The 22,718-nt window shown below is 47.6% G+C and overlaps 1 protein-coding gene across 17 annotated transcripts in view; it reads right to left on the bottom strand.

Annotated features, from left to right (window-relative positions):
* The window catches only part of CACNA1G (calcium voltage-gated channel subunit alpha1 G), a 150,107-nt gene that overhangs the window by 34,306 nt on the left and 93,083 nt on the right, over positions 1-22,718 (bottom strand). For 15 of the 17 annotated variants that reach the window (XM_069799168.1, XM_069799164.1, XM_069799154.1 and 12 more), the window contains 8 exons: positions 22,215-22,399; positions 21,618-22,064; positions 15,780-15,880; positions 14,470-14,593; positions 11,423-11,491; positions 10,375-10,559; positions 3,500-3,626; positions 72-197 (listed from right to left, as the gene is read on the bottom strand). In XM_069799168.1, coding sequence (XP_069655269.1) covers positions 72-197; positions 3,500-3,626; positions 10,375-10,559; positions 11,423-11,491; positions 14,470-14,593; positions 15,780-15,880; positions 21,618-22,064; positions 22,215-22,399 — 1,364 coding nt within the window. Of the gene's footprint in view, positions 1-71; positions 198-3,499; positions 3,627-10,374; positions 10,560-11,422; positions 11,492-14,469; positions 14,594-15,779; positions 15,881-21,617; positions 22,400-22,718 lie in introns of all 17 variants that reach the window. The other 2 variants (XM_069799152.1, XM_069799153.1) reach the window with 1 other exon arrangement.

Here is a 22,718-nt window from a genome sequence, read left to right as displayed (position 1 = left end):
GGATAATAATGCACAGGTTTTAAGTCAAGGAGGTAAAGGAGCAAAGAAGCAGATTACCATTCTATTAATACCTGGCCGAGATTATCAAAATTATACTTGTGCCGGACCCATTTGTAGCTTGCTTCTGTACAATCCGATTTATTTGTGATGTTTCTGGTGTCCTCTCCCTGGCAGACAAAAAACTTGCCTTTGAAAAGCTGCAAAACACGCAAAGAAGAGAGGAACTGTAAGGGTTCAGCCTGCAGGATTTCTCTGCAGATGACGGGCATTTCTCCTGGGGTACTCTGCACAGCCCACGCCGACCAGAGAAGTTAAGGGAAATGGCCTCATTCATGCAGGTTATTAAGTGCGAGCAGCCTGTATAATATGCACCTAATGAGCAAACGCGTGATTTCACATCGTTTAGGATGCCCACCTCGTGCGTTAGGTTGTCTGGTTCAGTGATCTGAGACTGGCTTAAAGGCCTTTGCTTCTGGGTCGCCAGCTCAAGTGTAGCCCCAACTAATAGCTCCGACCAGCTAGTGGCTTCTCACCACACGTGGAATGTCTCCGGCGGCTCTCAGCCCGGTTAATGATGCTGGTTTCAAGAGTCACCGACAAATTAAGAGTAACAGGGGCCCTCTGTCAGCAGAGGAAAGTGGCACTGAAGAAGCACAGCAATGGACTAAGCTCTGCTCTTACAGGTCACAGGGGGACACGGCAGAGAGGAGCCGAGCTGCTGCGAGTGACATCGGGCTCTTGCTGAATCAAGACTGCTGTCAGTCCAGCTCTGGTCCCGAATGCTGTTCTCCAGCCATCACTAGGCTCTGCAGTCTGTGCAGGGGTCTCTGAAAATATTCCTCATGCAGAGCTTAAGGAGCCAAGCCCAGCTGGTGCTGGGTACCTGATCCTGAGCTTATTTCCTTTGGTGTAAGCCAGGAGAGACACAACTCCTGGGGAATCAGCTCTTGATTTACACCTACACAAGGAACACGAGCTTCCACGTGCTTAATTCTAGAGCTGGTGCTTCCTGCGCACAGAGCGGAGTGGCAGGGGATGATTACCGCTTCAGACAGGGTGATTGATGCTAGCAGGATGGATGGTATCAAAGCCCGGGAGACATCCAACAAATCTGGTTTTATTTGCTGACAGAAGCTATTGACATTACTGTTTTGGGGGGAAATGGCAGCCTGCTCCGCAGGCTCCTTAAACCACCACCTGGGTATACAGAGAAAAGATGCTGACAGGTTTTGATCTGTTGTTCTAGACAAATATCAGTAGAAATACTAGCAAACAAGATAAACCCACGCATTACTCCATGGGTTTCCTTCAGAAATCAACAGCAGAAGGACGTTCTCTAGGCATGCAAAATTAATCCACACTCAACGCAGTCATAAAACTTCTGGATGCAAGAAGAGAAGTATTCCCTGATCTTTCCATGGAGAAACACTATCCGTGGGTAAGGCAGACTGGGGAGATATAGCCTTCACAGAGAAAAGTTTTAATTAAGCAGGAAGGTAAACAACTGTTTTTAATATATTGTCTATAAACGTAAATTCTGCAGGAGCTGGACTGTAATGCCACTCAGATGGGAGCAGTAACATAGCTACTAACGGGGTTTGGAAATACAAAGACCAATTTGCAAAAATGCTGATCCCTGTCAGTGCTTCAGATTTTAGCACTTCCAAAAGTGGAAGACCCAGTGTTTCCTACTGTACTTGTTTTATCTATTTCTTGTGTCTTATCAATGACTATTCACATGTGGGCAAGCTCTACAACAAAAAGAGTCTTGCTAAGAGGAAACACCACTAGAAACGTGGACATCGGGATTTTAATAGCATTAAAAACCTCTACTTTGATCCCCAGCTTATATTTACTTGGGAAAACCAACTGTAACTTTGAGAGATCATCTTTTTATAGAAAATAGCTATAGCCCTCATCTTACACCTAATTAGACATAAATATTAACTGAGAATTTTGCATCCTGAATACAGGATCAGTCTTGCTTGTATCTACCACTTAAGCACATCAATAGTCATGACAATTTAATGTAAAACTGCAAGTCACTAGGGAAAGCAATCACAATTAGCAGGGAGGAAATTCAAAGAGCATACTGCAAGTTTTGTTGTTTGGCATAAATTTTCCTGTGTCCAGGTTTTATATTGTTTTATGGGATGTGCTTAGTTTTATGAATCTGTTTAGTATAATGGATGGATGTTGTTGTACTGTAATGCTAAGCCAATCTAGCTGCTGAGGTGGTTACTGATGGCATGATTTTCTTCTCTGTTTATTTTCAATGGTGTATTTATTATTTAAACAGTGTATTAGTATAAAATATTACATAAGACACCTTTCCAAAACAAAGGCAGAGAGAGCTGCTTTCAAAGCTGGCTGTGACAGATCAGATAAACTTCAGAAAGGAATAAGTGTTATGTCAGAATATTTATATGAAACAATCTCTTCTTACCAGGTAATGAGATACCAATTGCATTGGAAACTCTGCCACTTTTCCCCCAGGTTCCTGCACTCCTAAGACTGAGGATATTGCCAGCAGAGCTGGCGGGAAGCAGACTCAGAAATCTCTATTTCTGCAAGCTTTCAGTTATACAAACTGTCACAATCTGAATGAATCTCCAGGTTAAGGTCTCTCTGGAGTTTACAAACCAACAATTTCAGCTTTGAGAGTTTCTATTTCCCCATTGGTTTATGCCTAGAAGAAAGGTGGAGGGGTGATGTCGCCATGTTATCTCCCAGATGGAACAGGAACAGGATTTAACAGTTTCCCTGAGCAGAGTTTTTCTGGTGGTACATGTCATGCCTCAGGCCTGACCCATCTGTGATGTGGCCATGGGAAGAAAGCGGAGAAATATCTTGGTTTATGTCCCAGTGCAAGCAGAGCAGAAGTCCTTGTGGTGGGAAAAGGATGAATAAAACCCATTCTGTGCCTTTGAGGGGGTCATCATGTTGGCTTTTGTATCACTGCATGCAATAGGGAAGCTTCAAGAAAGTTCAACGTGTCAAAAGACACATAGCCAAGACTTGGAAGTCAGGAATAAACATGTCTTGTGAGCACTAGAAAGGCCACACTGTGCTGCTGGGGTGGGGACCAAGAGCTGCATAAGGCCTTGGGTCTGAGTCACGGGTCAGGCTGTTAATGATGGCAAAGTTATGGATTCAAAACCAACACACATTTCTAGAGCTGGGCGCAGGACCTCGATGGAACTGCAGAGGGGAAAAACCAACCCCACTAACTGGCTCTAACCATTGCTCCTTCAGCTACGGCTAGGGACGCGTGTTGCTGGGCCACTGTTGTGAGGTTGTAATTGTTACTGAGACCAATAATGGGAATCTGCTTCTTCCTCACTAGGAGCAAGGAGCGTTCCCCAAGAAGGCCAAAAAGCCCGTTGGTTCAGTTTCAGAAAGGCTTATAGTGTGCCCATTGGTACAGACACGCAGATGTGGGGCCATCTAGAGCTCGTTATGCTTTTGGGTTAGGTGCTGAGGCTTACAGGGGACTCACCTGAACTCCCAGGATCCCAAAGATTATGAAAAAGGCACAGCAGATGACCACGATGTTCCCAATGGGCTTCAGGGAAGACATGAGAGTCTCCACCACCAGCTTCAGTCCTTGGGCTCGACTAATGACTCTGTGGGGGCAAGTAAGCACAAAAGCGATGTTAGTCCTGTTCTTGCCCTGTTCTGCCTCCTATCAAGGTAGAAGATGTGGAGAAAACAGCATGAGGGAATTTTTTAGAATGGCAAATAACTCAAAAATCATGATGGACAAAGTAGTTCTGGAAGACTGACCTGTGAGATTATAGAGGTGTTTGAGGGAAAGGGGTCTCTGCCTACACATGCAACTTTGCATAAAAGAAGAGGAGGAGACCACATCTGAGGAGCTAGGCCAGAAAAGTCACTAGAGAAGGACCTAGGAAAGGAAGCTATATAGGCTAGTCCCATATTTTCCAAAGTTGGAATGACAGTTTTAGTCTAACTTACTACATATTCTTGATCCATTTGCTGATCAGCATCTTCTATTTACCATTCACTAGAATACAGTCAAGTCTTGGCATTTTCCTTTTCCTACCATTCAGTCCAAAAAGCTCTCTAGGTTTCCAGCCTTGATCACACCTTCCATGGAATCCAGCCTCTTGGTTTGGGCAATCCACAAACACACACCTTTATGCCTGTAGCCTGTCCAGGACTGCAAAGAGAGGGCCTCCCAGTGTCCATTCCTGTGTAGATTTAGGCAAGGCTCTTGATTTCCCTGTCTCAGTCTGTGAAATGGAGCAGCCACTCTTACACAGCTGCCTGCACATCTGTAGTGATTATAGAATCATAGAATGGTTTGGATTAGGAGGAACCTTTAAAGGTCATCTAGTCCAAGACCCCTGCAATGAGCAGGGACATCTTCAACTAGATCAGGTTGCTCAGAGCCCCATCCAGTCTGACCTTGAATGTTCCCAGGGATGGCACATATACCACCTCTCTGGGCAACCCCTTCCAGTGTTTCAACACCTTCATCGTAAGAAAAGCCCTGTATGTGTCCTTATAGTGCTGCTACGTACAGAGACCAGAGCTACCCCTCAGCACCATCACAGTGTCCGCTTTATACCCACTGTACAACCCTAGCTACTGAACCAGTGGTGTCCTCCAGGTGAAACTTCACCAGCAGGACCACAGGCATCTAACCTTATTTCTGTAGATCCTCTCTCACTGGTACCGCACAGAATTTCGTAACAGAGGATTAGATCGTATGGGAAGGTTGGGGAAGAATAACGTGGACATCATGATGGAAGTAGGTTAAAAAAGAAAAAAAAAGGAGAAACTATAGTATACTGCTAGACTCTCAAGGACATGCTACAATGAAAGGACAAGGCTTGTGTGATTTAGAGAAGCCATCTCACCATGCTGGGCAAGATGAGCAAGGTATTCAGGCTCACAGACCTGAAGGTGGAGAGCTGGGGGACCGAGAAAGGCATCTGAAGAGGTTGCATGCCTCCCTCCTCTTGATGTCAACTGGAATTAAGCATTTCACCAGCGCTGTAAATCAATTTGTACTGATGCCATAGAAACTGTGCTTTCCCAAGGCAGAAATAGCTGTCTGCTGTTTAAGTCAGAGGGAGGGGAGCGCCTGTATGCTTCTGCAAACTGGCTGGTGACTCCTTTGAACACTTGGCGCTCAGAAGTGCCACAAAGTTCCCCACCTTCTTGTTTCCCCCTGGTTCTCTCTTTTGCCATAGGAGTTTTCTCACCATCTCTCCCGTTTCGCCCCAAGTCTGGCTGCACCACCTGAAGCGCAGTTGGAGTTTTTTTGCCTGGAGAGGATCCAAGTTCTCCTCCTCTCTCCCCCTCCCGGGCATGGTGCTCCCGGCAGAGGTCCCCATGGACACATCCACATGCCTGACACACATGGCCTTAGCTGGGACCTCAGCCAAGCCTGCACCAACCCTCTCCTGCCCCAGAGCCAACAGGTTTAGCAAACTGCAGCGCTCAGTGCACAGGCACCAGGTCTTTCAAAAACTGTTGGCTTTAAACAGTATCCTGAAAAGCTAAAAATTATTTCCCTTTTTTCTGGTTAAATATTTACTCAAAATGTCAAGGATAACTCATCAATTATCATTTTAAAAAAGAAACAGATGGTGGTATTTTTATCCACTCCCTTGCCAGCGAAACACAAAAGGCAGATGCTGCTATTCCTCACGCTGAGTGTCTCTTCCAGGTAGCTGCTGTGGCTCCCTATTTCAGGCGCCCGGGCTTTCCTGATGCTCAGATCTGGGTTATTTGGGGGAATTAGCTGGGGGGGGGGGTGAGATGGCTCAGGAAGCAGAAGGCTGCCCAAGACGGAGATGCCCCAGGGGACGGTGTGGACCCCACACAGCCACGGCAGCGTGAGACTGGTTGGTGTGGGCTGCCAAAACAACCCACGTCAATCAGCCCAGGCTGAGGTCCTTGCTGGGGCAGCTACGCTGCTGTTGCCACGTTGTACCTGCACCGAGGCTGAAAGCCGAGCCGAGGCCAGCTAGCAGAGGAGGCTGGACAGCAGGTCAGTGTGCCTGACTCAATTTGCTGGTTAATCCAGTGTCCGCAGGGCCAGGGCTCTTCCTGCTCCATCTGAGTGCACAAAGCGAGAACTGGGCTGGACAGTCTGAGGCTAAAGCTCTCTTCTGGATCTTCAGATGGTCTAAATACCTCGCCATACCTCACGTATTACCCTCACACAGTCCTGGGTGAAATACTACAACTGCCAAAGTACAGATGGGAAACTGAGGTGTGGGAGGACCGCATGCCATGTTCTCAGAGGTATGCAGGCAACACATTTCCAATTATTTCAATGGAAATTAGGCACTTTGGTGCCTTCAGGGATCCTGACTTAGGTATTCTGTCCACTGTCACACAGACCGGAACCAAAGTCAGGTCTTCTAAATTGCGGGCCTGTAGTCTAAACTATTGGAGCATCCTTAAATTTGGGGTAACACGGAAGAAATTTAGTCTCCAGAGTCTAAAGATGATAATTTTCTCCAACACTTATTAAGCAAGCCTATTCTAGAAATAATAAAGTGATTTCCCTTGTGAGATACTATTTGGTATCCAGTAGAGAGAGAAAGTAGGAGGTTACTTGTCTGACTTCGCAAAGTCATGTGTGTTGAGAAAAAAAGGGCTGAGAAACTGCAGCATTTGGCTGCTTTCAGTGTTTTGATCAGCCAGGGAATTCCTCAAATGAGAATGCATGAGGGTAAAAGCTGCCACCAGTTTAGCTCCATGCCAATGCTGTTTCCAGCCCTACAGGGAGAGAAGACTTTGAAAAGATTTTGAAAAATAATAGTTCTCACTAATGAAAACCTTCAGACCTTGGAGCTGCCTCAGACTAAGGGCCTGATCCAACATCAAGGCAAGTCCGTGCAAAGACTCCTGCCGCTCTCCTGACAGTCTGACAACTCTCTAAGAAGTGCCAATGAAATCCTCAGCATTTCCAGATTATTAGTGTCACCTCCAATATGTCAACGTACAGCATGCCCGCACCTCATCAATATTGCCCAAGGTCCTGCTGATATCAGGCTTGCAAACCCACCACTCCTGCAATTTATTGCTGAAGGATCCAGCTGATCTGGAGCCCTCCAGGTGTGCCAGAGCCATAGACTCACTGAGGTTCCACCCACGACAATTCCAGTCTGCATTAGGCATATGACAATCGGGGAAATTGAAAGGAGACCTCCTTTTTTTTTTTTTCAGTATGAAGAAATGTTAATCCCTTGAGTTCCTCCTGGTTCTGCTGGTCTCAGCATTCCCAACGCTGTTAAACCCCTGGTGTGAGACGTGCCAAACTCCAAACCCACTGCCAGCCTCATCCCAGCTGGATCACATTTACTAACATTAAGCCTGCTAGCCTCATCAGAGCTCTCAGAAGAAGTAGCACTTAGATGAAGTAGCAGATCAATGTTAATGAAGACCTTCCTCCCCAGATTAAAAAAAAAATTAGCAAAGGTGATAATATGATAGATAGAAAAGAGTCTATGAAATGACTATTTCATACTGCAATGGTATGAAAAGTGAATAATTTATCCATCTGCTTTGGAAGTCAAAGCCCAGGCTCTGTAGAGAGTAAATAGCACTGAAGTCCATCCACATTAAATGTGAATACATTTTCAGTTTTAATTTCTCTTGTATCTTAAGCTACAACACTTGATCCCAACAACAGCAGGTTGAACGCATTAGGAAGGAATGTTATTGTATAAGCAATCCCTCTACTGGCTGAAACATCAGAGGGTCATGGAAACATCTTTAAATGTCACTCCTTTGTGAATATATTTTTGGAATTCTGGTCATAAAGCTGGGCTCGAATCCTCATGGATTCAATTTGGAGGCTGATAATCAATCATGCAATCAAAAGCCCGTGATTGGCACACAGGCCAGGGTTTTTTTAATGCCTGGGCAAAAGGCACAAGCATGTGTGGTTTGTCTGCTGTGTAAAGCAACAGGGTTGTTTTCACAGGAGAAAATAAGAGACAGAATGAGGGAGGTCTTTTGCACGATGAACCCCTTCAGACAATCAACCAGGAAAGCCAATGCAGAGACGACGAGGGCTGTCCCTGCTCTCGAGTGTGTCACCCACAGCCACGGTTTGGCTTCTCACTGAGGGTGTCCTCCCTGCAGCCCTGCTCCCGAGTGCCCACGGAAAGGGAGAGCAGAAGGAGCCAGGTTGGCTCCTCTGTGGTGGGACAGATCATTCGCTTTGGTCTTTGCCCTATGCCTTCCTGGAAAGGAAAAACATTCTCTTGGCCTCCGCTGGGGACTTCACCCGGACACGGGGACTGTAGCCACGGTGTGCAAAGAACTCAGGTCGCCTGTCCCAGCTGCCATCCCATGTTGATCCAGCTGAACATCCCAGGCAGTGGCGATGTGATCCCCAAGCCGCATGGCGCAGCCCGCGGCAAAGGCAGAGCGGGCAGCTGCGGGCAGAGGCGTGCTCAGGGCAGCCCAGATGTGCATCGCAGAGGCAGATGGGTTTCCACAAGCGGAGATTTATGACTTACTGAAAAGCCCCCAGTTTGATGGCTGCTTTTTCATTTCCTACAAATCTAATTACAGGGGAATAGAACTGATTGTGAACATATTTAGGGAATGGGCTTGTTGCTGTCTTTTTACATTTCCTTTGTAGCAGAAAGCAGCATGTTGGCTGAAAACATTTACACACTCTCTTGAGAAAACATATCAAATGCCAACAGGGATGGAATAGCAATGGAAGAGCCTAATCCTACACATGCTCCAGATGGCAGGTCTTCCTCCAGCCTGCAGTTACTCAGTGCATTATTCCCCACAACTGCAGACTACTCATGCACATAAGTGGCTGCAGAGAAAGGCTCTACTAAACAAAGACCCAGGCCCTGGCCAGGCAGACCTAGAGACCTACAAAGAAGCATACAGGGCTTTTACTAGGTCAGACAGGCAACTCTAGCAGGGTTCAGCACGACCCAAGCCAGGTGACCCTAGTAGGGCTCAGCACAACCCAAGCCTCTTCCTCTAGATCCGATTTAACCATGCCACCTCAAAAGAGAAACTTGCTTTCCACAGTTTGGAGATGGGAAATCAATTCTTCTTTTATCCAGAGCTATCCAGATTGTTTTGTAGGTTTTCTTAACACGGGTCAAAAATCAGCTGAAACAGAAGAGCAGAGCAGATCTACTGAACCAACAATCTGGCAGAAACTACCCCCAGAAACTACAGTTGACGTGGAGATGCCAGGGGACACACAAAGAGAAAAAAGCCTGAACTGGAGTCATGTAGGAAGACAGTCTAGTCACATGGTCAGGGAGCTGAACCACACCAATGGCGCTATCTGTCCAGATAAAAATGATCAAAAGCAGCTCACATCCTAAAACTCACCAGGCACAACATACACATAGCCCAATTTAATGGAAAGTCTTTCATAGCTGTTGAGAATATTTGAAAGATATACGTATAGGCACAGCCATTGTTATTTAGACTTATTATTCACACAGGGGTAGTAAAACAACATTTTCTGTCAGAAGCAGGGTCTTGTTTTTCTGTCCTGAAAGAGAAAATCCTGACTCAAAGAGAACCTTTTATGAAGGAAGCAGCAGTAAGATATGACAGGCACACAAAGATGCTTTGAGCAGGAAGGTTTATTAGCTGCTGCATAACAAGAGCAGCAACAATGGTATTAAAGAGGGACTGCATTTAGCATGGAGAGAAACCTTCATGCCTCCGGGTACAGGACAAAACGGATGCCTATTTGGAAGAGGCTGGTCCTTGGGCAGATTCTTGTCAGAGGGGCGCCTGCCCCTGGGGCATGGGATACTGCCTGCTGTCAGAGATGGGGGACCAAGTTAGCAGGACAATTGCTTTCATCTTTTTGGGCATCTTTTCAAAATAAATGTCTCTGTAAAATTAATGGGGAACTGGGGGGAAAAAAGCTTCTTTGCATTCTAAGTTAAGCAACAGTTTAGTCTCTGCTTCCTTAAAAACGATCTGCCACCTGCTACTAATTTCCTTCTTTGTTATGAAAGCCATTGACTGCCTGAAGGAAAGGGGGAGAAGAAGCTGTTAAGCTGCACTTTACACAGAGCAAATGAGAACACAAATAGCAGGGGATGTGTGTTTTAATGAGCAAAAGAGGCATTGATCAGTTTACTACTGCACTTGGGGCCGGTCCCAAAACACAGCGAGCGCCCGGAGCTCCTTGCGGCTCTGCAGGACCTGCGGACACTTATTGTCTGCGGAGCAGCAGGAGGCTGGGCACAACAATGGTGACAGACACCGTGCCCTCGTCTTGCCTGTCCCTTCCCTTGCACAAATGCTGCTGCTTGCAAGAGAGGCTCAGTTCCCCCTTTGGCACACACCCTACACTAATCCTCTTCCTCATCCTCTACTTACCTTAAGGGCCGCAGCGTCCTCAGCAGTCTCAAAACCCGTAGCATCCCCAGGATTTTCGTGCCGCTGTCTGACACCATTGAGACCAGGATGTCGATGACAGAGATGAGAACCAGCACCCCATCCAGCACGTTCCAGCTGCTTTTCAAGTAGGCTTTCTCCCCAAAACACAAGCCTAGTGCCACCACCTGCCCGGACACCAAGTTGCAACAAATTATGACTATCGCATCCAATATGTTTCTTCCAGTTAGCAACCTGCTGAGAATGCATTATTTACAGATACAAGTCTGTGAGTCCATTTGCTTCCCAGTATAGAAGCCTAATTAGACAAATCAGCAAAGTGTTATATTGCAAGGATTGTAAAAATACCTCTGCAGAAACATCCCAGATTGTCCCTTACAGCTGATGTATTTTTAACGCAGCTAAACATAGCTGCACAAAACTGTTCCTAATGTTTAGCTCTGGCGTAAAAAGTTTGATTGTATTTTGTTCCTATAGACTGCTGGAGTAAAGGTTCAGAGTGGCTGACCCAAAGCAATCATTTACAAGCTTTGCAAATAAAGAAACTAGAGAAACTTTCCAGAGAAAAAGCAATTGTTCTGCAAGATGATTACGAATTACACAAGAGAGATTTACAGCAAGAGGTTTTTGAGCCTCCTGCCTCAAATCCAGCAAAGTGTTTCAATGCACTTAAGTCTCTCCTTCCCCAGGAAAGCACATAGCTGCTTAGGTTATTGAGGACAATTGGTTGTTGAAGACAATAGGACTTACATGCATGGTTGAAGTTAAGCATGTGCTCCAGAGCTTTGCTGAATAGGAAAGGATTGCTGAATTGAAGCATCCCATTACTCATATAATGGTGTAAATCAAGAGCAACTTCAGTGAAATTGTTCTGATTGTAAAATGTGCTCAGAATAAGGCATGTGGTAGGTGAATATGATTCAGAAGAGGAACCTTGCTCGTAACTGGTAGACCTAGGGGTTTTGATAGTCCACTCTTATAAAATGTCACTAATATAATACAGGCACACTTATCCTCCAGCTTCATTTACCTTAACCGTCATCTCAGTCAGGAAGATAACTGTAAAGATGTAGTTGGAGAGCGTTAGGAAAATCCGTTCCTATGAAAAAGAGAGACAAAGTTTTATAGCCTGCTCTCTGCAGCTGTACATCTCCCTGTGCATATTTGGGTGGCTGCTAACTGTCCTCCAGCTTCTGTGCTGAAACAAGTCTCAGACTGTTTGCTCGCAAAGAGGGGAAAATCCAAATATTTAGATAACAACACTCCGCACAGTTCAGCCCTGCCAGAGGCCGGGTCCGTGTCAGCACCATGGACAGGGGCAGGTGCCGGCACCTGCCCCCAAATCCCCCCATATCTGCCCCAAATCCTCCCATATCTGCCCCCAAATCTCCCCATATCTGCCCCAAAATTCCACCTCCCCCTCTCCCCCCAAAAGAAACAGGGAGATCTCCCCCCTCCCTTGGAGCATGCTTGACAAATCTCTACCTGCCCCTCACTTGCGGACGTCACCGCACAGTGCAAATATCACTGAGCTCCCAATTCTCCTAGAAATTAAGTCAATATTAGCGTGGCTGTGCTGCAAGGCAAGCAGGACCGATGGGAAGCCAAAGCACAGCTGGCACGAGTTGTCACAGTTCCACTGAAGCCAGTGAAGCTCTGGGGGTTTATGCCAACTGAGACCTGCCCCCAAAAGGTTGATTCACTCGCCCAAAGCCAGAGGCTAGACCTGGGCGTGAAGCCCAATAGCCTCATCTCCCGGTCCCCTGCACTATCCACCAGACCATGCAGTCCTCACTGCCACCGCTCTGCAATAGCAGCTAGTGATTACAGATGAGACCATGGACTGGTTCCCTATCTGTAGTTAGCAGAAACCTTTCTTTTTAATGATGATCATTAAATAAATTACACTTTTCCCTAATCCCCGAACAATCTCTGATCGCCTGTACTGAGAAATGGACAGCAGAAGGCAGAAGCTGGAGGAAAGGTGATGCGCATGCACGTATGCATGTGTGCATACAATTGAACCAGCCCCAGTTCTGCTAATAACAATTTTGGATTTATTTCTGCCTCTCCCTACAGAGCAGTCCTGTAAGAGATGCAGATCTCTCGCTCAAAATGAGAAGCAATTTAAACAAGACAAAACACCTTGGCAACTCTCTCTCTTGCCAGATCATGATTTACTGAAAGTGACTCAGGAACCACAGAGTAGCTTGTTTCCATACGGGGTCCATAATTAATTAGGTCCTGGACCTGCACTGTGACTGCCTGAGCTGTGATAGGAAACGTCTCCAGCCGTTAGCTGACTGCCACACAAAAGACTGCTGTAGAGAGGTAGGCAGTGCGCAGGAGAACGAGAGTAGGGACCTGCTTGTGGAGCTGGAGATAAAACAGCAATAGCATGGAGGAGAGACTGAGGATATTACATTCCTCTCTGGCAAGCGTGTGGCTATTTTGAAGGATAATCTCCCCGGCCCATGTCGCGCACTCTGAGATGGGGAGCGCGTGTTGGCTAGCAACAGCATCCCCTGTTCTGATAAGCCAGCTGAAACTGGGACAGGGAAAGAGAACTCATTTGAAGCAGCTAGAAAATCCACAGCTCGAGGAAGCAAAGTACAATTATTTTAAACAACTCAAGCTAAACTAACTCTCTCGGTTTCCAGATGAGAGCTCCATCAGCGCAGGCAGGGCCCGCGCACTCCTCCTGGTTCCCCTGCTCCCTGCCCCACTGGTCAGGATCCCCCCTCTCCTCCCCGCTGCTCCCAGGCCGTGGTCTGGCTCAGCTCCAGCCCTGCATGACCCATTTTGGTTCCCCTGGTTATAACCTGATGCTGATGAACCTCACACCAGTCCCTGTCTCCTTTCCTCTCCGCACTCTTCCAATGCCTGGGGACACCACAGCTCATCCTCCTCCTTTCATATACAAAGAACTGGGTTTTTGTCCTACATCTCTTTGCTGTGGACTCCTGGGACTCATGCATGTCACCCCATTCCCTTCATCTCTGTGTAACTACAGTTCCTTTTGGAGCCAGCCTTGGTGAATGGTGACTCTCAGAAGACACAGCGAGGGGCTCCAAAGAAGCATTTGGGATTTCAAGGGACATTCTCAGGGTGCCCCATTTGCAGAACAGCAGGGTGATTTCCTCCTGCTAGATCGGCTGGCAGGGAGTCCTGCTCTCTTCTTGTAGCTGTGAGTTGGTGCCCCATGACTGCATAATAACCAAAAGAAAAAAATAAAAGGATTTAGGGGAGGGAATACTGGGCAAATTATTACAGTAGGGAGGACTACTAGGGAAAGCTTAAAATAGGCACAGAGCAGCCAAGACTCCAGTTTTAAGGTCTTACATCGAAGATCCACAAAAATGAACAGCCTGACACGCCTACATCAACAAAACAGGATTCTATACGATTGCGATATGAGCAGTCTTTCGCAATACATCAGCAAGAGCCCAGCCTATCTCTCAGCCACAATCTATGCTAAAATAAAAGAGCAATAGGATGATTCTGCCCCTCTGATTGATGGATGTTGGTGCTGCAAAGGTCTGGTTTGAGAAATCCTTACACCGTCTACTAAAACAAAATGGTTCGGGGAAATAGCATTACCGTGCGTGTACCAATTCAGTTTGTCTTGTGTCACAGAAAGCTGATACACAAAGGGGAGAGGAGAGTATGAAATGAACAGTTTCCCCCATTCCCTTCGCACCACGCATACGTGCCCATGGAGAACAGATGGAAGAAACGAACATTGTGTTGAGAGAGGAAAAGTGTTTGAAGATTTATCAGAGAAGGAAACTGAGACAGATGTCATGCTTATGTCATGTGTTAAAACCTTGATTGTACTTGCAGAAATGGGATATTCGATACATTGCAGGCCATAAGCTCTGCTCTTGTACTTTGAAAGGACACTGGGTAGGGGCCAGGAGAGTTGCTGTACCTAATTCGAAGGATATGCAGGGGGTGTTGGCAGCTTCCCATTTAAAAAAGAGAAAGAAAGTGAGACCAAGCGCACAGCAGTGGGGTCCAAGCCACGGGTGTTGGCTCCACGAGGAGCACAGGAAAACATTAACCTCGGAAACTCACAGCACTGTGAGGCTCAATTTTGGGTCGTTCCATGGCAATGGTAATGCAATTCAGGAAAATGATCACCAAGACGATATGATCAAACATCTTGTGTGTGATGATTTTATTGCACATCAGACGGAATCTGCCAAGAAAGAAAAAAAAAAAAAAAGAGGACATACAGACTAGCTATTAATGCTCGACTGCCTGGGGAGAAACACAGCAGCTCGACGCATGGCGGGGGAATCAAGCGCTCCGTTTGCAAAGCAGATGAGCTACAATCTCCCAATCCCCTCCCTGGCAGAGCCGCACGCTGCGGGCAGATCGGGGTATGAATAGAATAGGATGCGAGCTACAGAATTAGGCCACAAATTTCAAGCCCTGGTAATGTTCACAGGGGGCTTTGGGTCACTTGAAATGGAGCAGCTGCTTCCACAACTCGGACATGCGGCCAGGTTTGGATCTGACCCCCTACCTGGTCCGTAGCGCTCAGGTTTAGCTTAAATAAGGGAAGAAATACTCCCAGCAAGCCCATAAGGGTTGAGTGCACATGGAACAAAGGGACAGAAGCTATTTATTGTGACAGATGGCTGTACACTGACCCAGGATTTATAATACCGTATTACATTTCCCAAAGTCTGTTTCTGAAAATCTCTCTAATCTTTGTATGAATGAACTCGAATGCTGTCCAGGGCCCACCAGCTCAAACACGGGAAACCCTCGTTGAGCGTGGGTGGACGTCCAGAGAAACATGTAGGAGAGCATGGAGCCACAGATGGCCCCGGCGCGGCCGGGCTTTGGGAAGGGCAGAGCTGGAGGCCTGCAGGCAAGGAGAGGGTGTTTTCTGGGGGTTGTTGGGAGAGGGAGGAAGGGAAGGGGGAGGACAGAGAAGTCCAGGCTGAGAGGCAGGTTTAGGAGGTCCAGGAGCGTCCTTTGCTGTGTTGTAAGTGTGCAGCAGGGGCAAATTCAGATTTCTCTGCTTAATGCAGCGCCTCTCCTCCTTGCTTCAAACTCCCCATGCTTGTAAAAAACTTGCAGAACGCTAGCATCACTGATGAAGCAAACAAACTCGATAAAGCTGGAGCCATGCCCCGGGCTATGGGGCTCTACTGGACACTGCTAGGCCAGGGCCATGCCTGCCCTGGAGCAGCTCTCTGCATCCAGCAGCCGCTTGCTCCGTGACCCCAATGCAGTGTTTGAGCAGGGGAAGGGCTGGGAGTTTTGTGGACTGACACACAGAGACCCATCTAGGATAGATGGGCAGAGTGAGCCATTGTAATGAGGGCATCCGTGCCTGGCACACCACTCCTGCTCAAGGGCAGCTGCCTTACCTTGAGTGAGGGGCGAAGATGTAGATGGACCAGGAGTCTCTCTGTTTGCAGCAGGCGGGGAGACGTGCCCGTACCCATGCCTTCATGCGGTCCCTTTTGCTCTAGGAGGAAAAAGTACAGCAGAAACGTACCAGAAGGAAAACACAGAACTGTTAAAAAAAGTAACCCAGAAACGTACCAGGAGGAAAACGCAGAACTGTTAAAAAAATAACCCCCCAAAACTTCCAAGTGAAGGACTCGGCAATTTTTCACTGAACACATATCTCCAAGCGCTCAGTAAAGCTGAAATAAAATGATCTTCCCCCAGAAAAGACCCCACTGGGCAGGGGAAGGAGCTCTGGCAGCCAGGCGAGGGCTGTGCCAGCCTCACGAACCCACAGGGTTTGGTCTTGCTTCTTCCTCCGCACGGTAACTGCATCTGGCACACAGTTAGCTAAGAGGACAAACGTGATTAATAAAACCCTTGCCCAGAGGACTGATAACATGCTCCGATCAGCCTCAGTCCCTGTAGATACTCATCAGATGCTTGCCTGAATCTTCTAAAGGTTTGGGGGTATTTTTGTGGGGTTTTTTTTGTTGTTTGTTGGGTTTTTGTTGTTTGTTTGTTTTAATACAGAATGCTTATGTCAGAGGTTATAAAGGGAGCAGAGAGAGGGATTCCTGCTGCTTGCTGGGCTAAGCCCTATGTCCATACACCACTGGAAAGCTGAAGAAATTGTTTGGGACCCAAGTTTTGGTCCAGGAACACAATGGTGAGCATCTGCCTCTCATTTAGCATGAGCAGATTAGATGGGAGATTATAAAACCAGAAGGTAATACCATGGCCAGCCTGACCTTCTGCATGAACATGGGCCATGCGATTCCCACAAATTAATTCCTACTTGAAACCACAGTGCATCCTCAGCTGCCCATACTTATGTTTTAGGCCGTCTGCAAGGTCATTTAAGGCCAGGAGGGCAGGTTGTAAAAGCCTTGGCCAACAGGTCAACTGACGACATGAAAAATTGGATGCCGAGGGGAAGCCTCCTCCCGGCTGCAACAGCCTCTGGATTAGGCTTATCACCTTCTCATCGATAGGTCTCCGAGGGGACGTCAGGATCTTTAATCCAATTGACATTGCAGCGCTAGTGCCTTGCGCATGGACAACCAGCAGAAGCCAGGCAAACATCTCACCCAACATGCCAGGGCTTTTCCAGCCCTTCCAAATAGAAACACCAGAAGATAAATCCACAGACCGGTGTGTGCAATGTCACCAGAATGTTTTGCATTTACAGATAAATAAAAATGAATCCTTGCTCTTTCATTACCCTTATTTCCCTGCTACCACCTGGGCTTGGACATGCATGCATGCGGCAACGTGGCCACACAGGCTCTTTGAAGCTTTCTCCTGCAGATGTTCAGAAAAGGACCTGCGAAGCCCAGCACAGGAATCGCTGCTTACACCCCAGGAGAGCCCAGACCCCAGGGGCCAAGGCACTTTTATTTATTTCATCCTGGAAACAGGGAGGGGGATTCGTTCGGAGCCAAACTGTTAGCAACTGGAGGTACTCTGGACTGCAAAAATGGGATTTGTTAGGGTAATTGAGTGGAACGGAGGAAGTGCTTTCTGTTCTTATATGCACTCAGCCAGGGGTCTCATTAGCAATGGGTAACAGCTAGCGTAGTGTCCATTTTAATGAAAGCACTCGGTGACAACCTGAACCCTTCAGAAAACGAAAACCACCTTGTGAAAACAACAAGAAAAGTTTGAATAACAAAAAAAGCTAGATCTTTCTACCGCTTTCCTTCAGCCGACCATCCTTCCCTCCCCTTCTACACAAACACAGACCACGCCACGGCACACCAGTAAGTTTTGGCCATGTCTTGGCTGTTTTCACATCCCTTTTCCAACTCCAGGCAAGGAGTCGGAACTGCTCCCTTCTCTCTAAACTGTTTGATAGAGCATGCATCCTTGGGGTTGCGTTATCCCTTCGAGCAGCCTAGTTAGTTTAATTATCCATAGATTTAACAAAGGTAAATAAATGGATAAAAATCAAGTGTCTGCTCAAAGTTGCAGTGAGAACGATTGCTACTCCAGCCTCTGGACATGGAGTAATAGCTGCGACTTGGTCCAGTTCATTTTGCAAGCTGGAAGGTTTCCAGAAGTATCTATTATTCAAAGCAGTTCTGGTATTTATCATGGGGATTTGTAGTGAATGGTAATGCGTCAGCAGCACAGAATGCTTCTTTATATTCCTTTTGTCCAATTTTAATGCCAAAGATATTTTGGGGTTTGGCTAATTGTTGCAGCTTGCAGTTCATGGGCTAAATCAGATAACAAAGGCAAAAAGTGATCTTCCATCATGTCTCTCTATTCAGTGTGTTAGAGTAAGGGTGAGCACTGGGCTCGGCCGGCGCTGGCTCAGTCAGGGCTGCAGCCCGGCTGCTCTGTACAGGGCCAAGCACATCCACAGAAATCTAAAGTCAAAGGAATTACTCCAGATTTCCACCAGTGGAACAGCGCAGTTCAGTTAATTTGAGCCAAATGTAAGATATTTGTGAAATAAAACCCAAGCATTTCCAGCCTAAGTCCCATCAAATGCTTTCTCCGTGAGGTCCAAGACACGCATCAACTGCTTACAATCAGGCTGATTGCTGCTTAAGCCTGCATTATGTTCAAAGCGATATATCAATTATGTGGTTTAAATCATATCTATTTGTTCATAAAACACACCTGGACAGGATGAATAAAGATGTGGGGGGAGAAGAAAACTACGCTTTAATTCAGTTGCCAGTAACTTTGACAAAATCTCCCGGGTAAGACCACCCAAACTCCCCCCGCTGGCACGCAGGCAGGAGCCAAGACGTGGTGCGATGCTGGCTGCTAACAGGCAGCGGTGCTGCCTTCACCCGGCAGCACGCTAACAGGGCCCTCCGATCCCACAGCAAGGAGAGCTGCTGATAAATAACTGCCTTTTTTTTTTTTAAGGACTTTCAGATATTAATGTACTTCTGAGGGCAGGATGAAAGACAGTTGGCATTAAAAGATGACTGATGCACTCCTTGGAGTAAGGGAGAGGCTTAGATTTATAAAAGATTTATTATAAGGATGGGGGGAAACTGCTGAAAAACACTCTACAAGCTGCAACGGACCTCTAGGCAAGCTGGAAGCTGCACAGAGGCACTCGGGACCTGACTATTTAATTTTAAATATGCAGCAGGGGCAAGCTGAGAGGGTTTGGGGAGCGGCTGGACTGCGCACCACAGAAAAAAAGTGCAATAGGCAAAGGGGAAAGGAGCCACAATTGCAACACGCAATGAGGTTTCTGGGAGGAGGGGACACATTTGGTTGCAGATTCAATATTTCCCTCACTTTCTGCTCTGAGCACTCAGCAATTTGGGTAGGAAAACACCCAAAAACATCCAAAATCCAGCAGACGTGAACAACAAAGACCTCACAGCAGATCCCTGATCTTGGTCACAGCCGCACAAACCCAACCAGGCAGCAGATCACTCCCTCCGTGAAGTTTCTCCTTGCCTGCATTCATGCAATGAAGAACAGATTTCAGTCCCCTGATTTTATACTTCCAGGGAGAAGAGCTCTCAGGGGCCTGATTCTGGCCCCTCGGAGGGATGTAAATTCAGAATAAACTCATTGAAGGCAGTGGAGCGGCACTAATATAATGGGAGCCTGGGAGATCCAAACGAAGCCTTTGCACTCCCTTTTATTTCTGCGCAGAGGCAATCAAAACCAGCCAGCAAGGAGAGATGTGAAGCTTTGTTGCAGAAGGGCATATTTAGGATTACTTTGATCTGAATAACAGTTGAGTTCTTTTCTTCTTTTGTTGGTGGGGGAGTTTTGAATTTTATTTTTTCCACTTAAAAAATAATTACTTTTTTTCTGACTTTGTCAAGGCTAATTTAGGGGCAAAGCATCACCCCAAATGACAGGAGGGAATCATAAAAGGGAAGCTCCGCAACCTGGGGGCTCATTTCACTAATCTAAGCAATATTTCCGATCCATCTGGTTTAGTGATTTGCAGTAAAGACATATTTCGGAGCATGGGGAAAGGCACCGACCAGCTGCAGATGTCCCAGTTGTGGCTATACCATGGGCTGGGACACAATTTATTTACCCTATTTTGCCTATTCTTTCCCTAGGCATTTGCCTCTGACCACTCCATGGGAGAGAACTGAGGGACCTTTGGTCTAACCCTCCGTGGCCAGACCTCGGCACACAGAAGATGACGTTTGGTTTACGCTAAAAGCAGCTGTCGTAATAAAGATTAAAAACATGCATCTTATTCAACAGCCTATCGTCAGCACTGGCTGGGGCTGCGGGGCTGGGTGGGATGGGAGAGGAGGGACGCGTCCCATCACACGATGTCCAGAGCAAGGGAGGCTGCTGGCTTCTGATCTCACGCGGGGGAAGGAAGGAAGGGACCTGCAGGATGTTTGGACCAGGTAAGCTGGAAAAAGCAGCAGATGTTGGAGCATGAAAAAAAATCCCTAGCTAGCAATAAAAAGCATTGATCACTTTTAGTAGTGCTTTTTCCAAAAATAATTACTCCTCCTTTTCGTAAAAATTCAATTTATTTTATGGAGGTTAAAAACCAGGTTAAGACAATCAGTAAAAATCCCAGGCTGAGGATCCATGCTGGAGATGTAATGGGATAATGGCTTTTTTTAAAGGCAATTCACGGCTGAGCGACTCCATTCTGCCAGCACTAACTCTCTTTCTCCTCCTGTTCCTTCTCTGGAGTCACCGCTGCCTTTCGCATCCCTTCACATGCTACAAATTCCATTTTCATTCAACAAACTCAGTGAAATACAGTAAAATCATGTCCACAAGCTGCAGCTTTCCTGTTCTCAGTACCACCCCAGTTACCATCACGTGGTTCTACCCAAACCCCATCCATTTCACCAGCAGAAACAGAGTTACCTCCTTGGGGTGACACATCAGACCATCACGTTTTTAAGCCTGAGAACAAGGTAAAGTGAAACAAAGAGGTACCCTGGGAAGAGCAGAAAACACCCAAAAACTGTCCCAGGGATATCCCGACACACACACGACAGCTGGGACGGTGGCATCCTGCCGCCCAGCTCAACCCCTTCTCTGCCAACCATGCAGAAAACCTTGGAAAAGCAGCCAAATTCCTTTTATTCCCTTAAGATACAAACATCCATGTGGAAAAAGAGCCAGGGACCCTCTTCCCTTCCCTGTGCTTACAGCCCTTTTAGCTAATATTTCCTAAATGGCACTTTTCAGGCCCGTGAAAGAGAGATGCTTATTGGCTTAACGCCTCTTCATACAGAAATTAATGCAAAGCCTTTGAAATTACCACTATCTCTATGGGACTAACACTGCCATGGGAATGGGGGGGCGAACTCTGCCCTTTCGTTGGCTGTTGATGTCAATAGAAATTGTCTGATGCTGTGTGGGGGGAACAGAAAGCTGAATAATGGTTGAACAGCGGGGAAAGTTACTTGGGTTTTAAAAAAAAAAAAAAAAAAAAAGGAGAAAAAATCAGAACAGTGTATATTTCCAAGAGATAGCCTTCACTCTGCACCTTTTAGTGGAACCTGGGGAGTTTTGCCCTGATCTCTCCACCATGAATGATCTGATAATGCATTGAAATACTTAATAAGATAGATGCCAACCCCATTTCTGATGGCATCCACAGCCCAGACACCTTCTGGTGCTCTTCTGGGTGACTCTCAGTCTGGGCTGGTGGCGATGGTGAGACCTAGTCCCTGCAACAGGCCATTGCTTCACACCCACTCGCACAGCCCTGAGGCAGATTCGAGCATCGCTTTGACAAGGAAAAAAGCCAAAATGAGCGCTTGGCATTTCCTTACCATGTTGCCTTCATCATCGCAGTCATCACAGTCCTGTCGGGGGTCATCCAGGTGGAGCTGGTGCAGCAGCAGACCCGGAGAGGTCTTCCCGTTGCAGTCCTGGTGCTCAGAGGTGGAGGTTCGGCTGCTGTGCATGCTGCTGGTTCTGTACAGGGAAGGCACCTGCAGGGTGTCCTGGAGGTCGAAGGAGCCTTTTGTTTCCAGCGATTCCATGCGATGAGGCAAAGAGCCATTGAAGCTGCCGGCCCGGCTGGAGCGCTCCTCATCCGAGCTCTCCCCTTCCTCGGAGCTCTCCTTCCCCTCCCCGGAGAGGAGGGATCTGCGCTCGCCGCTTTGCCCCCGACGCTTGAGGCTGGGGGCTCGGCCGATGCTGTTCCAGCTGGAGCGGCGGCTGTTCCAGCTGCTGCTGGCGCGCCAGGGGCTGTGCGGGGAGCTGCGGGCGCTGGGCTGCGGGAAGGACGGGGAGAGCATCAGCCCAGTGCCACCCGCCCCGTGCCGGACTGCTGCTGCGCCAGCTGGGGCGGATGGATGGACGGACAAGCCCGCGAGCCCAACGGACAAGCGCTGAGCGTCCGCAGGAGGAGGTGACGTGAGTACCGGGGACTTGAGCTCGTAGGCGGCGGGGTCCACGGAGACGCCGCTGGCCCGGCGGGACTCGTAGCCCTGCGCTGCGTCTCCGAACATGGCGCTCTTGGGCATGGGCATCGGCGTGGCAGCGGTGTGTATGATGAGCGGCGGGGTCAAGCTCTTCTTCAGCTCCGGGTGGTCGCTCAGGGCCATCACTGGAAGACACGAGTGGGTTTTAGGTATCATACCTCAAGGGGCATATCTACGACCTGCTCTTGGGGAGGCAAAGCAGCTGCACAGAGATGGCTCTCCTCCAAGCATCGGGAGGATGGGGGCCAAAAAGCCATTCTGGAGAGCTGGGAGCCTGTCCTTCAGCCTAGCAGGGGGGCAAGGGGATGTAAATCAGGAATGGGATCCGGTGCCAGCAGGATCAGGTGCCAATAAGAGAGGAAAGCAGATACAGATCATCATCCACTGCCCCTCAACCCTTCAACCAACACCTGCCAGCTCCAACCTTGAGAACCCTCTTGCCCA

Source organism: Haliaeetus albicilla, chromosome 12 (genome assembly GCF_947461875.1).
Source record: "Haliaeetus albicilla chromosome 12, bHalAlb1.1, whole genome shotgun sequence".
Lineage (NCBI taxonomy): Eukaryota > Metazoa > Chordata > Aves > Accipitriformes > Accipitridae > Haliaeetus > Haliaeetus albicilla.
This window is presented reverse-complemented; position numbering and strand designations above follow the sequence as displayed.